Source organism: Pundamilia nyererei, unplaced genomic scaffold (genome assembly GCF_000239375.1).
Source record: "Pundamilia nyererei isolate P.nyererei 1_Seehausen unplaced genomic scaffold, PunNye1.0 scaffold00024, whole genome shotgun sequence".
NCBI lineage: Eukaryota > Metazoa > Chordata > Actinopteri > Cichliformes > Cichlidae > Pundamilia > Pundamilia nyererei.
The window spans coordinates 1,028,256-1,047,076 of record NW_005187425.1 but is presented as its reverse complement, the minus strand read 5'-3'; the positions used below and the strand labels follow the sequence as shown (position 1 = coordinate 1,047,076).

The 18,821-nt window shown below is 39.2% G+C and overlaps 1 protein-coding gene across 1 annotated transcript in view; it reads left to right on the top strand.

The window, feature by feature from the left end:
- The window catches only part of arid5b (AT-rich interaction domain 5B), a 74,762-nt gene that overhangs the window by 42,931 nt on the left and 13,010 nt on the right, over positions 1–18,821 (top strand). The window contains exons 5-8 of the mRNA XM_005727331.1: positions 10,766–10,929; positions 12,642–12,915; positions 17,550–17,602; positions 18,643–18,740. Coding sequence (XP_005727388.1) covers positions 10,766–10,929; positions 12,642–12,915; positions 17,550–17,602; positions 18,643–18,740 — 589 coding nt within the window. The remainder of the gene's footprint in view (positions 1–10,765; positions 10,930–12,641; positions 12,916–17,549; positions 17,603–18,642; positions 18,741–18,821) is intronic.

The window sequence follows — 18,821 nt, the reverse complement described above, 5'->3', positions numbered from 1 at the left end:
CACACACACACACACACACACACTGAGCCCTCATGACTCTGCAAGCCAAGAGAACGATTTACATGATTTTATAAGTGTGAAATAAAAATATGGGAGAGTATTTTTAATGTCCTGGTAAACACACACTTAGAGGGATGTGGGCTTGTCTCCATGGCAACACTAGTCAGAGCGTGCCCGGCCTAGCGTTTTTGACAGTTTCTCCTGATGATGATTGATAATTACTACCTGACTTGTTGTCCCCATCTCCGCAAACATATGGCGAGATCTGCCCCCCGCCATATATCTGCCAAAATGTTCTTTTTTCTGATAATAGCTTTTTAATGTTGCGTTTTGTTGTGTATGCATAGCAGCCCCCCCCACCACCACCACCACCACACACACACACACACGCACCCCCTCCCAACCCCACCCCTTTGTAATTACATTTGCCACCGCTCACATACTTATTAGAGAAAGGAAAGAGAAATAGATAGGAGAAGCAGGAGAGTGGGAGAAAGTCAAAAACAGGCAGCAGAAGGAGGGGGGGACAAAATTAATTTAACTTTGAATTGATGTGTTCTGCGCACTGCTGCTGGATTTAAATTTGACAAATTGTCAGGATTAACAGAGAGAAAGAGCATTTTACAGTATAGTCACATATTAGAAAATAAACACCAGATAATAGCCAGTGTGGTGGGCTGTAGTTTGAAATGGCAAGCGAGACTCTTTATTCCATATCTGTGTGCGCGGTATTTTATTATGCAGTGTGTTTGCATGCGTAAAGCTCATATTTAGATGCAATTGGAGGCAATCTTGTTATATTCACAGAGGCCATAGAGGAGGATATCAATCTATAAACATGATTTATCTACTGTGCACTGTCTAAAAAGGCATTAGCATAGGCCCTCTGTTGTGGATCTTATTACCTGACTGTATGCTGAAACCACAGACTAACACTGCAGACCTGACCAGCATTTAAAACATCAGCTAAATTCAGATTAAACACTGCACTCTTCCTTTTAAGCTTTTAGTAAATTGCACCTACATAGACAATTTTAAAAAATGAGTTTATGTGACAAAAAGATGACAACTTTCTTTTTCTTTTTGATGAAACACGCAGACCCGATCTGCTTCTCGGTAGGTGTAGGATGCTTCATAGAACATTTTATTTCTAATTTTCTCTTCCATTTAATTGGCCTCCATAACCTCTACTTCCAGGAACAGGAATATTATCAGCATCTGATTATGTCTTGTCATGTTCTGCTGGCTAAATCAGATAAACACAAGTATCTGATTTAACACGTTTGTAGTTACAGATATTCTAGTTCACTTATATCTGGCTGGCTCATATAATGTGTTGCTCACCTGCAGCAGGCAAAAGCAGGGCACTCTGCAGAAACCGAAGTCATTTCTAATACTGTGTGATTGAGGTCTGCCACAGGCTATGGCAACAGACAGGCTCTGTGAAGGAGATAATGATGCATACACACACAGCTGTCAGTCAGCCAGCTAAGGGGAATCGTCTTTGAGGGAAATAAAAACAGACTGTAGCCGATATAATGCGGTGTTTGTATAGGAAATGATAGGATTGGGGGAATAGACTGGAACGGGATGTCAGAGTTGTTGGAAACGAAGAGGAGGTCTGGTAAAAATCTCACACGGATTCCCATCTTTGCATTGTGAATATATTAACATAATCGCACTAACATTAAGTGCACATTAGAGAGAGCAAGTTTGATTTTTCTCTGACCACTAGTGGTACCAAACCATGCAGGTAGCTGGGTGTTGCTCCCCAGCTCATAACAACACAGAAAAATTTAAAGTATGAAAAATACTCTGAACTGGGAGTTATCCAGCCATGGCTGTGTATCCTTGGGATAATTGGCAGACCAACTGTAGGATAGGTTCCAGTGAAAACTTGTTTTGGGGCTTAGGTTGTTGCGTTAATGTTGACTCACAACAGCAAAATAAGTCACAGTATACAGTACACCCAATTCCGAAAGGTTCAGCAACTCACACGCCCTTTTTTATTTGTAAATTGTCTTAATTACTTTATGGTCTGTAAATAGTTGTCATTATCAATAACGTGCAAAGAAAATAAAAACTTCAGTTCTTAGAAGCCTCCATTCATCTCCTCCCTACGTCGTTTCCGCCCGGACCTGTTTAAAACTCGTCCCTGACTTCTCTTTTAGTTTTTCTTTTCTTTAAGTATAGATTCTAAAGATATGAACAAGATAATGAAATGAACGAAATGGCTGTTTTTGTTTGTTCCTTCTAGCTTTTTACATTTCATATATAATAACAACTGTCAGTGTTTGGTCAGTACACATGTGTTTGACTTGCTTCGCCAATAAAAAAAAACGATTTCCATGTTAACATTTATTCAACTGGCTGTGTGAAATATGAAGGGGATTACCAGGAATGACCCACCCAGCCCTATGAGTTGTGTCTGTGCACTCACTTTATTCTACTAATTTCCCACTAAATGGCAGACATAGCTGAGCACTTAGAAGCTAAGGAGTTGGATATTTCCCTCGAAGAGTGAATATTTTACATAGATAATAATATTGACATTGTCTCCAATTTAATGTTGTTAATTTAAATCATTTTTCTATTATCCTAATAAAAAGGAGAGGATAAGTGAACCTCTTTTCACCTCCTCTGAATTAGGTTTTTAAAAAATTTACACAGACAAAAATAGAGACATCAAAAAAAAAACCAATAATGGGCTAAGCTTCTTTGTGTGTGTAATTTGGGCAAGCTTGCTCTTTAAAAAACGCTTCGAGCAGAGTCAATCAAGGTGCTGTTGGAAAGAAAGAGCTGTTTACAAGAAGCTGTCGAGGACCTGGGGATGAGTCGGTTGTACCTCAGGGGGACTGTTGTTAGACCTCTTTTAGAAACAGGTCGGCTTAATCCCTGCTTTTTACTCGGGCCATGCTCTAATAGCCTTGTATTACAGTGATTTTCTGTGTGTTAGTAGTCAGAGCAAGTTCCTGATACAGGTACTCTCACCAAACACAGCACCAGTGAAAATTTGAAATTGTTGCTCTTGCTGCTGGGCTTTGCTGTGTTTACTGATTTTTATCTCTTTCGCTCTCCTCTCCCTCTGTTAAATTGGAAGGTGAGTTTGTTGTTGTTGTTTTTAAAGGCTTGGCACAGCTCAGATGTGTTTTTGTAATAACAGTAACGTGTAACTATTATCATACCTAGGAAGAAGCCAAATAATTCCTCCTCATTAAATTCAGAATAGCTCTCAGGCACAGCAGTATTAAAATATCTTCTTATGCTGCAGATGCATTCATAGTCAAAAACAGGCAATAGCGGTGATGAAAATATTTCAGTGTTACTGATGTGAAATCCCCCTGAGGTTGACCTAGTATGAAATGCCGCACTCTTGGATTGTTTTGTGTGAAATGTTTTGCACTTTATCAATGATAATCTTCCCCTGTATATTTATGAGAAATTAATTAACACTTGTATCATCTATCAACCTACGGAGGTTTTGATGATTAATAAAAACAGTGTACTGTGTCCACCCACACACACTCGCTCGCTCTGTGGGCGCATTGTGTAATTTTTGATGATTGCAGCGATGGAGATGCTTGAAGTATTGCTGTTCATTAAAGTTTTTGTGTGTCTGTCTGTGTGTTTATGTGTCTCAAATGACTCTGAGCAGAAACGTGCCTCAAGAGTAGGAACAGAGGAATAGCTCTGCTGTCAGATGTGACAAAGTGAGAATTACAAGTATGTCAAAAGTGCCTGATGTTAGTATGCGAAAGGTGACGGCAGCTTCAGTCGCGGCATAATCGCAGCGAGAGGAGGCATCTAATGCTGCTTTACATGAGGAAAATCAAGAGAGCTGTTTTGGTTTCGGTCATGATATTGTGAAATCTGTGTTGGGTTAGTTTTCTTGGTTGCCTCATAAAACAAAGAATGTTTGTAAAAGTATTCCGATCCTTTCTTCCCTTTGTTGATGCTTCGCTCTATTATACCATCGCTTTTAAATCATGGTCATAGTGTAAGATAACTGGTAGGACTGCTTGTGTTTTCTGAATCTCTGCAGACTGCAAGTGCGAAGTCACTTACAGTCCATACACACGGGCAAAGCGGTCACAATTAGGAATTAAAGATAGGAATCTGAATTTCCTTTTTTTCTAATAGGAGTGTGTGGGTATAATTAAAGCCAGCTCTGATGAAGAGCACTGTTGAGAGAGATTTAAGCGAGTCTTTTAAACCAAAACAGTGAGTGTGGGTGGAGAATGTGTGTTTTTTAAATATCCAGTGGTATTCGGTAAAAAACAAATCTATCACATCCTGATTTACTGCCAGCTTGAAAGGCAAATAACTGTTGTTTTAATTTGTGGTAAGCAGCGGCGACCTGTGCAGTTGGTTGTAGTACAAATGTGCTTAAGTGTTGCGTATTGCATTCCCCTTGAGAACCTTTTGATTAAAATTGCTGGCAATATGTGTCATAAATACCAAAAGAGCAATAGACAAGGTATTGACTCAGAGATGAGCCTGAGGAAGAAACATTAGCCCAGACGTGCTTTTTCCATGAAAGTGTGGTCAGAAACATCCAGTCCTTGAGAACAAGTACTTGAAATTCCTCCAAACTCTGAGCTCTTTGACGTACATATAGTGAAGACACATGGTTGCCCGTCATCGCTGGCTGAGGAATCAGTCTGGTACTGTTGGTTTGTTGCTTAAGAGCCTCCCTTGTCACTTCATTGTGTCTCCGGTGGAGTTGAAATGTTTCACCAAAGTGCAATATCACTTCGCTGATCGCACATTTAATGCTCCACTGCTCTACAGATTAAAGTCTGTGTCTTAAGCGTTGTATCAGAGGGCACTTTGTATCATGATTTGTCATGTGTTATTCATTACTTGTCAGGTTTTTTTTAACCTTTGGTTGTTTTGTTTGCATTGTGACAGCCGCTATTATTGTTCCTTATGAGTCATATTTAGTTTTATTCTATTTTTTTTTTTGTTTAATTCTCTAAGTCTGCTTCTGTTTTCCGTTTGAAAAACTTCCCCTTTTTCCAGTGGCATCTTTTTATGCATACATGGAAATACAGCTGCTCGGTCCTCAAAGAGTCTGTCCCGGTGCTTTATGTTGTATAACTTGCGGTAAATTTCCGATGCGCCACTGTAAGCTTGTATAGCAGACCTGAGTGACCTCCTTTGTCTGAGTGTGGGCGTATTCACAAGTTTAGTTTCATTTACAAATCCTTCCCTGAGGACTGCTTCTCACCTGCACAGATAGAGCTCTTCTCTCTCACAACTTTACAGTGTGTTTAGTTTTAAAAAAAAGCCCTTACATTTACTGAACCTTCAGCATGTAACTCATCAGGGAGTTACTTATTGAACTAATTGACCTAGAGGATCTCTCTTTGGAGAATTCCCATTGATTGTAAGCTCTGGAACATAACTCCACTCGTCAATATCTCTGCGCTGCTGAACTGACTTGAGTGGTTATGCTATATTTGCTCTAAAGATCCGCATGTGCTTGGAGGTTCATCAACAGGATGTTACATAATTTTATTTTGGTTTGCTGTGCTTCTGTGGTTTTGTTTGTTTGTTTTCTTTGGGGTTTTTTATCAAGAATTCTGTCCATAAATGTCGTTAATTATAATTTCAAAATTACATTTTGCCATATTCTATCCAGGGGGACATACTGTACTGTACAGGCAAGGCCTTGTATTGCAACATGAATGTTACCTTTGGCTGCGGGCTATTCTGATAATTGCTGAGTGGGTGTCAGGCCTTTAGTGAATTTGCAACCAAGTAAGACAACAAAATATGTCAAAACATGTTCTTCTGGTGCTTGTTCTTGAAATACCACACTCATCCTCGCTCTCCTCTTTGTTTGAACTTGAACCCCATTAGCTGAAGTTAGATGTAGTCGAAGTTCAACTGTAGAATTAAGGATGTGCGCAGAGGCATGAGTGGGAGTCTGGTTTCATGAAAGCGTAGATGGGGCATTCTTCCCCAATTGCAGTTTGTCTGGGGGATAAAAACTCTCATATGTTCCTCTTTCAAATGTGATGAGTCAGAACAGTCATCACTTCAGGAGGGAAATTATCATTTAACTTGTCTACAGTTGAAAAAAAATGTTATTTATCGAGCTGAATAAGGTTATCATAGTTAACCTGAAACTGGGTGTAAAATACACTGAAATAAAAAGAAACAATAGGTGACTGTTGGTCATGAATGCTCCTCTAACAAATCCCTGCATTGTAATAATTAAAAGGATTAACACTGAAGCAAAAAATCAAACATTTATAGCACTTAAAAGTGAACTGAACAAGAAAATCCACAGATAAGTGTTTAGTTTGTCATTTGAAACTTTGTAGCATTTCTGAACAGTTTTTACTAATGATTTATTTCAGCTTGACCTTTGTAAATGTCAATAAAATGAATGATCAACATTTATAGCATCCTCGTTGTATATTTGCATAATAAGATTACAAGGATGATTGTAAATTAACGTAAGTCTACCACACTGTGTAGTTCCCCGAGGCAGTTACAGTGGTGCTAACAACATGTTGTATAAGGAGTTTTTGGTCATTAAGAAAAACAGTAGATTCAACTTTTGACTTGAAAATAGCTTCAGAGAAAAAATGCAAGGGGTGTCATGAGAAATGTAGCTTTAATATTGAAAAAATGAAGTGGTGACATTGTGTCAGTATGCATGTTATAATCTTCTTACTATAATACATGAAATCTGTTTGTTTGTTTGCCTCGCGTACAATGAGGAGTTGAGCAACCAAAATTGGCACACAGGAACATCTTCGGCCCCTGGAGGTTCTTATCTATATCAGATAATATCATGTCATCATGTTGCCTAGCAACTACCTACAAATGGGCTAAAATGACCCATTTGAAGCTTTATGCAACTGTAACACCTCAGAAAAGCAGTCTGTCATTCTTTTTTCATGACGGTAACATCTCAATTATTCCCACAAAAACTTTCATAATGCAGGATCTATTATGTCGTCATCTTGCCTAGCAACCACCTAACAATGGAATAATGTCACAGGCTAAACAATACAATAACATGGGAACGTACTAGTGTTAGAAAACAAAGGCGTGAGTAACTCCCACTCTTTCTGTATGACTGCACATTTATGGTAATACAATCAAGATTCCCATTAAAGAATAACCTTAATTTATGGGATTAGATGCTTTCTGCCACCTTTGTGTACTTTTCTAGCCTAATCAAACTTTATTGTATTTTTTTACCATGATAATAGCAAGTTAAAAATCTAGTCTGTACCAAACTTTTTGCAGTTGTCGAGGACTTTCAGTCAAAATTATTGTTATCCATGTGAACCTTTAACAACATCTTTAAAAATTTCCTCTGTTTAGCTGTTTTGTCTTGTTTCATCTGTGCCAAAGTGGTGAACTGATCTTTCAGCTGACCAAAATTGCCATTCTTTTAACCGATATTGCTGGTGTGGCTAAAATTAGGAAACCACTGCACACATCTGTAGTTGTGAGTGATTATTTCTGTCATAAGTGTTACTCCAAAGTGCCAAATGAAAGGATGAGTTGGCCACTAATCCTGTAAAGCACATCAAAGTGTTTTTCTATCCTCTAAGCCTTTAATTTCAGTTTGCCAAACAAATACAAAAACAGGCACAGCACAATTATTTGGCCCATGCAGCCCATCAGCGTGATCATTTGTCCAACTACTTTAAAGAGGATCTGTGAAGCCACCCTCCTGTTCATTAGGTGAGCATGCAGATATTGCACTTTTTCAGTCAGCTTTGTGAGCTTTATCAACTGAGACATCCATCACTTGAATTCTCCAGTTGGCTTGATATGTCTCTCTACTCACAGCAGCCTCTCAATCAATCAGTCCATTTTGTTGTGGTTCCCTGTGGCTCGCCTCTGTTGATGCATAGAACCGTCAGAACCCTTCCTGAGCTGTCTCTAATGAGTTTTTCATTATCATTGACATCAGCTGAATAGCAATGAAACAGAGGTGCCAGGGCTGTGTCTAATTGAATCTGAGGGGGTAGAAATTATTAGACAAAGCAATGTTTTAAAGCTGTTAAAAGCATTCAGCTGCATCCTGAGATCAAGTGTTCATCCTGTGCTTCTCTGTGCTGAAGTCATTGTGACTTTCGTGGCTCATGATGGGAATAACCCTTATCAATATATATGAATTTAGTCACTATTTTTTTTTTTTTTACTATAACACCAGTGTCTGGTGATGGTGTATGTGTGTGTCTGCATGTGTTAGCAGTATGCCTTAGGGCTTTATGGGGGACTAGGAAAGAGTCCTCTGGTCACTTCAGTGCATGTCTCCCAAATAAGCAGAAAGCCACAAAGTAAGAAATTATTAACTTAAGGGGAAGCTTGGTCAGCATCCATTTTTGGTGTATGATTATAAGGTCCATATTTGGCTTGCAGAGGGGAAGTATCAAGTGTGCTTAAATGATCTCGTTCTTTTCTAGTACATTGACAAAAACACTTAATGCCCACAGAGTGTTAAAAATACCACGTCTCCCAGGGTGCTGTAAAATCATCGTCTTGTGATGTTGGCTTTGTTTTTCTACAGACTATAAATGTCTGTGTTTCCATTCGACAAAATCGATCTGCACAGAGTCAGTCCACGTCTTATTTTCTTTGTGTTATTCTAAAGCTGATGACTCCTCCCTTATGCAACTCTGCCACGAGGAGAGCAGATCAGCGCTTCTTCTGCAGCACAGAAAAATTGCCTTTACTTGACCTTGTGTGCTTGTTTCTGTATATTTACAAAAGTACATGAATGCACCATTTAACCCCTATCTGCAGCATCTGCCTGGCTGGTTTAAATGTGTTCTGTTTGGCCTCTGTCAATAAGTCACTGAATTCAGATTCACTCGCTGCCCTGTTGCAGAGTGTTATGCAGCAGCGTTTTGCAGTAATTGCAGCTTTTTCTTACGCAGCAGTATTTGACTTGATGAAAAATGTAAACAGACAGGCAGGTTATGTAACTCAGTGTATGGTGTCAGCGAGGTTAGTGATTGGACTAAAAACAGAACCACACTGAGTGTGTGACCTTACTCGGACCTGCGATGTTTGTTTAAATCTAATGTCACATGTTGGAGGATAAATCTGGATTCAAACCTGCAAGCAGTCATAATAACTCCTCTTATATTTGTTCTCTATGAGATATGTTTTCTTAGTCATCTCAAGCTTTCATTTTCTTTTTTACTTTATATTTATGGCTTGTGTTACTTACATAAAGCCTAAGCATCACAATTTGGCTGAGACGAAACATACTGTGATATTTTATGGCTTATGTCTATGTCCCTTCAAAATTAAACATAAGTAAATACAATAAGATGTGTTATTTTTCAGTATTAATGAGTAATTGGCCGAATAAAAGGAGCCGGATAAACACCAAAGTGGATAAACAGTGGAGGGAGGAACACACCCAGCGCTTTCTAAGTAAAGATTACAGCGTTGAAAACTTGTTTTTTTAGTGCCAAAGAGATGACAAATGCACAACAAATGTCCTTGGAATTTTCCCTGTGCTGTTTCTCCACAGCGTAGCGGTTGTGAAAATAACAACATGAAGTGATGGGTTGCTGAGTCGTGATCATTTTACCCTTTTAATGACTGCCTCTTAGTTTTATTCAGCTCTGGTGTTATTGTAACATTCTCTTGATGGGAATTTGATCCGACAAAAATAATCACAGAGTCCTTTTGGCAGAGAACAACCTTGGATGTGATTTAATTGTCATTGCAGATGGAAAGAAAGAATGTCGACGCTGAGAAATACATGACTGAACTTAGATTATTTGAAGTTTTTCTTTCCCTCTCCTTTGAGCTTATCTGTGTTTGTGTTGCTGCGAGGAGGCAAGTCACTCTGCCAAAAAGTTACATTACAATTGCGGGTTGACATAAACGTGGGTGTACAAAGGACTTGGAGGGCTTAGATACTTTATTGTGTGTGTAATGTGAACTGAGCAATTATATCTGCCAGCCTTTCAAACAAAGAGCTCCTATCATGCAGGTTCATGTGTTTTTAATTAACAGCGTTGAGCTTTAAGACATGAGAAGACTAACCAGAGGGAAACCAAAAATAGAGTCATGATTATCAGTTCATCTGATGTGCTGTAGTACAGTGTAATTATTTATGTTGCTTAGAATCGGGGGGGGGCAAGACAAAGCATTTTTATGTTATATATGTTGCGGTTAGAAAAAAATACAAGCTATGTTTGTCTAGCATCTGTGTGAAATATTTCTCTTAGCACAAACTGACTGTTTCAAATTTCTTCCCTTTTGTGGGTTTCTCGGTTAACCGGCATCTGTCATTTTCATTATTATTCTAACTGCCTGACTGTTATGATGCCCTCATCTGTAATCTTAAAAATACATCTGTCTGAATTTAAAATGGAGTTTCTCTTTTAGGCTGGGAGTGAACTTGAGGATCGTGTTTACTAGCACATTGGAGCAATTTGGCAGGCTGCAACCCCATTCAGCACAATGTTGCACTAATCCAGTTTAAAAATAATTAGCTACAGGCTAGCAGGCCTGTGAAATTCCTTTCCCCTGATTGTAAATGTTCCTGTCATACCCTCCCTCTAAGTTCCCAGGCAAGAAATACATATTTGGGTTTAAAAGGCGTTTTCTTTTTAAGTCTTTTTTTTTATTCTTCTTGTAAAACAAAGTATATTATTATGAAAGAATTAGATGTTGGCAACAAAGAGCTGAAAGTATTCAGTGATTTTAAAAAGCAAATTTCCATCTAAATGGATAAATCTAATTGTCATTGTTCCCTTTCCGTCAGCTCCCAACCTGAAGGGGCGACCTCGGAAGAAGAAGCTGTCCTTCTCTCAGAGGAGAGACTCCCAGAGTCAGGCTCAGGGTCAGGGGTCATCAGGGTCAAACCAGGGTTCGACAGCAGTGACAGCACAGGAACCCTCTAGTCCAGAGGGCAAAATTACAACCAAGGTAAGATGAGTTACATTCCCTCAGGGAGTATTTACATGTTAAAACTGGGACATGGGCTAAAAGCAAATATTTCTTAAAATAAAATGGAGAAGTGTTGCCACAAAAACAGCTGCGATATCACGGTAACAAGCGTCCACTAGAGGATGCCTCATCAGTGTCACTGTACATGCATGCGTGAATGCTCCAGAGATAACCCTATAGATTAAAAAAAAAAAAAAAACACAGACTGGAACTGTTTTGGCAGCTTTGGCTCAGATTCTGAGTTATGTTGTCCTATAATTACGGGGTTCAGGGTTTGATCCCTGGATTCTTCAAATTGGCCTGGAGGAAGCAGTCTTGCACACTGTTATGGTTAGGCTTAGTAAGACAGTAATTTATCAGTTTTAGTTAAAATTGTGGGGAAGCTGTTTGCTGTTGCCTGCAGAGCGTCCTTCACATGACTCTGAGCGGACTCGGTGCTCTGAGAGGAACTGCTCTGCCACTTCACATTTCTGCACTTTATTGGAGAAAAAACACCTTTTTCATGCCAACGCAAATCAAAAAATTGACACTGACATGGTATCCTCCAGTCAGCAGGTCTATTACACGTATTGCCTGTACGGTATACATACACCATATATTACATTTCCTTAGAACATATAGCCATTTAAGCTAGTCTACAAGGTTACACTTACATAAATATTTGTAAAAGACATATTATAAGGATATTATACAACAAATAGTAGTAAGATCACAGCTTTTGTTGCCAACCAGCTGCTTTCCACGTTGTCCTTGAATCTTAAGTTACAGAATAACCTTTACTTTCCTACACAATGACCAACACAGCAACAGTGTAGTTTATTCGGGACGTGTAAAAAGCAACACGATTGCGAAGGCCACGTGCTACAAAAAGGGATGTCACAAATCAACACAAATGAAGCAAGGACGACTGGGGAATGAAGACTGTTTAAAAATTATTATTTTTATTATGACAGCATTTGCTGATTATACTTCTATAATTGACTTCTTCCTAAATCTAATGTGATTTCACCTGATTAACTTATCACTGATAGATTATGATATTATGATAGGATCTTTTGTTGAGAGGTACTTTTTTGTCTGTGTCACTTTCCTCATAATAGCCTCTTACCAGGTACAGTGTAATCTTAAATTGGGTTATTAACGGGTTATTTCATATTTTAATCTAAGAACAGTTTCCACCAATGAGAAGCACTCAACTCATTCTGAAATCATGTTAGTCGATGGAGGAAACTGGAAACAAGAAATAATCATCAAGCCCCATTACTAGGTCTTGTCATGTTTTCTTTATTTAAAACATCGGTTTAGTGGTATAACTTTCTATTGATATTTTGATTTTGTACCTCTGTGCTCGTTTATTGTCTGACATTAGTCGTAATATTCCTGTGAGGGAAATATCTTTGGTAAAAGCTCTTCCACAGTCATTCCTATGACCTTGGACAGTTAAATCAATATAAGCAATTCTTTCTCGAAGCTGGAGTCAAACCTATCTGTGCCTAATCTGTTATGACCAGAAGAGCTGCTTCATTGATAATCAATGGGAGTTTTCCTCTGTGGCCATCAGGAATATTTACTTGTGCTTAAACCCTAACAAAAGTCATACAAACTGTCTGACATCATTTGAATAACACTCTGTTAAGGGTTTAATTTTCCGCTAAATACATCCGCTGAGTCTGTATGCTCTCTCTTTGCAGGTCAAACCCAACTGTAAAACGGTACCCAACGGAAAAATAACCGCACCGGCCAAACAAAAGGCCATTGGCCTCAGTAAGAAATCTTTATCCGAGGAGAAGGACAGAGGAAAGGAAAAGGAGAGGGAGGAGAGAAGCGAGAAAGAGGACAATAAAGAGGAGGATACATCAGAGGAGAGCCGAGCGGAGGAGCAGGCTTTCTTAGTAGACCTCTACAAGTACATGAAAGAAAGAGACACGCCCATAGAGAGGATCCCCTTCCTCGGCTTCAAACAGAGTGAGTAGGGCAACTTTTTCTCTTATTCCCTCACTGCCGTTGTTGAAGCAATGGAGCGCTCGAATCAATAGTAAAAATTTGTGTGGATACATTTTTACAGGAGTTATTTTGAAAATTTAGGTCGTAACATCGACTGAGGCTGAGAGGAGATTAAAACAAATTTGGAGTAAAAGACACCTGTAGGAACAAGCAATAAAAAAAAAAAAGCCCCCAAACCTCCTCAGAATTTCCCTGCACAGAAAAAAGAAAGCATATTATTATTTGAACCCTAAAATATCGTGTGCTTGGAGAAAAGAAACACAAGTATATGTATCAGAGTGAAAGTGCACTCTGTAAGTCACACATGTCGGTGTAACGGGCAGGGGAAAACCTTGCGTGGACTCTAATCGGCATCTCTAACCACATGTTATATATGCAGAGCCCCTGTTGTGATCAAAGGAGAAACAAGTAGCTGGTTTTTAGTCAATGGTGGACTTTCTCCTATTCATCTAGTGTGTGAGAGTTTCATGTGCTCCCATATGTGATGGGCGTTATGTTTAAGGCCCCAGAATTTAAACTGCAGCCAAAATGTTAAAAAACTAACTCAGTGTGTAGTAATAATAAGCTAAAGGATTAATATTCTATGTTGAGAAAAATCCCATCTAGCAGTTAGTAAAAGACTCAGGAGACTTCCTGTCAGAGCACATTTTGCCTGGCTTTTATATAAAGAGAGAATATCTTCTCTCACTTGTCAAAGGGGTTTCCTGTGAAGGCCAAGAACGTCCTCTACCAGTGTTAAAAGAACATCACATGTATGGGAAACACGTCGGCCCAAGATGAAAGATTTCTAATATAGGTCGGATGCTTAGCTTGCATTTGGTGTGAACAGGACAGAGAAGAAGAAGAAAAAACGCGCACCTAAGCATCAAAAAGGGCACACTGTGGTCTCTGGAAAGTGAAAAAGTGTGTTTGCTTTATGTGTTTGATGTCGAGGCAAGACGCATGAGAATGCGGGCTCTCTTCACAAACTGTGGTTTTCAGATTTAGTTCATGCTCAGTCTTTATTCAAGGAGGGACATAACATTTGCATTCATGTCAGAGGAACCAAGGAGAATTTAGCCATTCAGATCAGAATGTAGCACGACAACTCCAGCAAATTAACGAGAGACAGGGAGAGGGGAGACATGCCTATTGAATGTAACAGTGACAGTTTATAGCGTAGTAAAACTCATTACTCTAAACTATTACGCGAAGGTAAGCTGTGGTCGACTCGACTGTGCTAACCTCACTGCGGTATTTTGACAGTCCTGTCATCTTGACTGCCGACATGTTGTTGCTTAAATAGGTCATTGTGGTTGCGGGAGATATAAAGAGGGAGCGAGGAATACGTAGAGAGTCGGAGGGAGAATTGCATACCCAACTCGCTTTACTTTTAGCTGGCATTTCTCAGTTTGAGCTCAGAATAAAGTCGAGGTCCACGCGCCAACTGTTTTACATACAGTACATGCTTTGAATCTCAAAACCAGACACATCATAAGCAAGGCCCTCATTAAATGGTGAAATCATGCTGTTTAAACTTCGTCCTTGGCAGCGAGCGCACATCAGCACATGTAAAGAGGAGGAAAAAAGGAAAACACATCATAATTAATACAACAAACCCTTAGATGTAATCAGACGCCGTTTTCATAGTCTTCTCTTTAAACTTGCTACAAATGCATTAAAAGATCAGAGCTCACTTTCCTGAAATGGAAATCCAAATTATGTTATTTCAGTTGCATTTGAGTAATAATCTTTTATGAAGTTCTCCAGAGTTTAACAAAGCAACAGATGGTTGATTGATTTACCAGACTTACCCATGCTTTGTTGGCTGGATCACTAAAATATCCATTTGACTCACCTCCAAAAAAACCCTATCTGAGCCTGAACGAAGACTATTTCTGCGTATTCCACCTCATCTTCTAGCCTTGGAGTCTTACCTTTAACACCATAATAGTGAAGCTTTACAGTCTGGCTGAGAGATAAGACCGCTAACCACTGAAATTCAGTCGGTCTGCCTTTACCTCGAATGACTCATAATCTATTTTAAACAGAGAAATGCTAATATTGCTGGTTTAGCTCAGCACCCACTTGTTTTCCTGCCTCACTCTCATGCGGAATTCATGTTTCACTTCAAGGTTTGTATGAATTAAACATCTTAGAGCTCAGGTGCTCATCTGAGACCAGCCGGCCTCATATTCAGTTTTCTGTCAAGATAAGCACAAGATGTCTTTACATTTTAGAGGCTCAAGATATTCTTATCTTTGCTGGAAGGTGGAAATGAACAATGTCTCTGTTTAATCTAGAGATCAACATGTTGTTTAGTGTTCTACTTACAGCTAATCAGTGATTCATTTGTGAAACTATGAAAAAGTCACAGAATCCCAGCGTGCAAGGTGACATCCAATGAACTGGGGTTTTTTCTCCCTGCTGATGTATTTAGTAAAATGAAAAGAAAAAGAAAGTGTTCACATTTCAAGAGTTGGAGCCAGATAATTTCATCCATCGGTCCATTTTCTTAAACACCTATCCCAGCTGTCATAGGGTGAACATCAGTGTACACCCTGGACAGAGAACCAGTCTATCACAGGGCTGATGCAGCCAATTTAGAATCACCAGTTAACCTAATATGCATATTTTTGGCCTGTGGGAGGAAGCCAGAGTACCCAAATAATACAATTTTTGAATTTTTAAAATGATTGTTTGTGAAACTACCCACTGATTATTGCTGTCCCTAAACTTAATGTTCCAGCTGTAGTATGCGCCCTTTTTATTCCTAATTTGCATTGCTCAGTCATTTTAAAAGCTACGAGAGCACTAGCATTTGAATTGCAGAAAACGGCTACCAAGTGTGGCTGCAGTTTATTCCAGTGAGTTGTCGTCCTTCTATTTTTGTTTTGGGTTTTTTTTTTTGTTGACTTTGCTGTACAGTTGCTGCCATTTAAGTTGCATGGCTGCAGTAGAGATTGTAGAAAGATAATTTTGAGATTGTGATAGTGGATGTAGGAGGAATAAAACAAGAGTAGAAGTAGTTACACTGTATGTTGTGAATGCCCTTGATCTCCAAGATTAACTGTTAAGTGTGAGTGTGTGCCTCTGTGTGAAATTTTTTTGTGTGTGCTTCAGTGCTCGGGCATCAGCATGTGATTGTGAACATCAGTTCCAATTTGTCTCCTTCTTCCAGCCTTGTTGTCTAATTGCCATGCCATCGGTGTGTCATTGAGGCTGCATTGTGTTCCTGTTTTGTCATCCTTATCTCAGTGATAATTGCCCCTGCCAAATAGAGGGGAATTAAGAAAAGAAATTGCTAATGACAAGACATCTAAGAAAAGGCATGTTCTCTCATTTCCTTTATGTGTCCTGTTCCCTCCCAGTCCCGTGTGCTATTGTAATAATTACAGTCGATGCATAACAAGCTAGTTAAATAGACCGTCTTTCTGTTTCTACAGTCAGAAAGCACAATACGCCAGCGTGCTCAGTTCAAACAGAAAAACCTACCCAGCTCCCTTTGTTATTCCACCCGTGCATTGACAACGGTCACAGAGAGGAGGGAAGGAAAAAATCAATGCTGTCAAATGCGGAGATAGGAAAATGTCATTTTGACAAATGCAAGGCTTTGTGTACGCACAGATTGAATTTTGATGGATTTCTCCCCAGGCGAGGCCTCCTTTTCTTATTTATAGGCCTTCATATAAAAATGTTAAACAATGATGTTACAGAAAGCAAATACAAATGTCATTGGCACAAAAGTCTCCCAATGAACTCGTGGTTCTTTGTTTGTGGGAAATATTTTCTTTCAAAGACAGACAGCCATTTGAAGCCTTTCTGAAAGCTTACACGGCTATTTTTAGGAAAATGTTACACAAGACTTGTATTTTGATATGGGCTGTCATGGGGTATTTGCATGGGAAAATCAATGCAAATGAATTTGCATTAGTTCAAACAGAAGTTTGAGCATATTGCCAAGTGTTTGATGCTTTTAATGGTGTTTCATTCATACCTGCAGGCGGCAGCTGAGGGTTAACACATCTCTTTGTCAGGATAAAGCATATGCTGTATTCTATCACATAGTCATGATTGTATAAGTGCTCAGTATTCATTTGCATCCTTTTAGCTGAAGTGCAGAATTGTTTTTTGTGAAATTATGATGAAAAGCTGTTTTCACTTTTCCAGGCAAAGAATATGTAATTACTACTCTCTTCAGTGTGTCTCATTAGTTTATAGTTTAATCCGTGCATTCGCTCATTTATATGTGCATTATATGGTTTAACGCTAAACATGTATTTGGCCGTACTGATTCTTTCTTTAGGCTTTTAGACTTTACCTAAAATAAAATGTCATCAGCTTTTAAACATGTTGATTTGTCAGTGCTAACAATCCATTTATGTAATAAATACAATTATAGCGCCCAGAACTACTTTTAATCTAAACAAATGACTTCAGCGTGTAAACATACCTTTTAGTCATAACACTTGTTTTGTTATGGCAGCTTTTAAATAAAAGTTTGATATTCATCGCCTTCTCTCTTGTGTAATGACTGCACATGACGTTATGTGTTTCAGCTCAGGTCCTTTCCCAGAGTTCCTAACTCCCTTGTTTGTCTTCTGTCTCTCCCACAGTCAACCTTTGGACTATGTTTCAAGCTGCTCAGAAACTCGGAGGATATGAGTTGGTAAGTATTCACACATGTGGCAATATAGTCCTGCTTTTCCATGAAGTTCCCTCCCCACCCTCTTTCTGTTTCTCCTCCAAAAATCCACACTTGCTCTTTTTTTCTTCTTCTAAATTGTCTCTTCCACTAATGCTGTCCTCCAACCTGTCTTCCTTCTTTCCTCCCTGCCTTTTATTTCTCTGCCCTCCTTTTACCCCTTGAGCTCAGTCACTGTTTTCCCAAGAAGAAAGTTTCGCTCAGAGCCACTTTTAGCAGAAATGATGCTGTTGTTTCAAAACCCCCTTGGAGTGGAAAACACATGTTCCTCTGTTCTAAACTGGTCAAAAGGAAATTGGTTAAATCACTCATTTTTTCCCATTTGGAGATGAAGTGAAATGCACATACATACCCACGTGTGAGCAAGTACTATATGCGAGTTCACACACAGCCTGAGTGAGTCAGAAATGAGGGTGTATGAGGCATTTAACTTGGCAGCCTTACCTGCCTTTTATTCACTCACTATTCATGTGCGACGTATTTTCAAAGTGAAGTCAATGTTTGATATTAAGTCTTCAAGTCGATTGCTTATGCCTGTTTCTAAATATGCTAGCTGTGTCGTCCAAACAGACAACTAAACTAAACAGGATACAGCTCATATAATTGGGGCTCATATCCTTTTAAAACGCTCATATCTGCAGCTGATTATCTCACGTTTCATGTTGTGGCTTTGTTGGCTCTGTGGCAGCCGTCATTCTTTTGTGTTTTGTGTTGTAGCTCGTCCGTTATTCCCATCTGTTGTGGAATAAGGAGTCGTAGCAGGAACAACTGACTGCATGATGTTAACAGAGCTTATTATGTTAGAGAATTGAGTGTTGAGGATTCAATAACTGGAACATGATGACTCATCAGCTCCCCAAGACCTTGAAATGATGTCAACTACTTATGTCTTTTATTATTTTTTGGTGTTTTTCTTTCTCTTGGTCTTATTTTTATCTCTTTTTTTGTCTCTATTTCTTTTGTCTTTTTGTCTGATCACTCTGTATTCTCACCCATCGCTCCAGATCACAGTCCGCAGACAGTGGAAACATGTATATGATGAATTGGGCGGCAACCCCAGCAGCACAAGTGCCGCCACATGTACACGGAGACACTACGAGAGGTGAGTTATTATGTCGGGCAGTTATATATGACACATTGTTATGCATGCACATGTGAACAGTCTGCATCGCCTGAAGTGGGT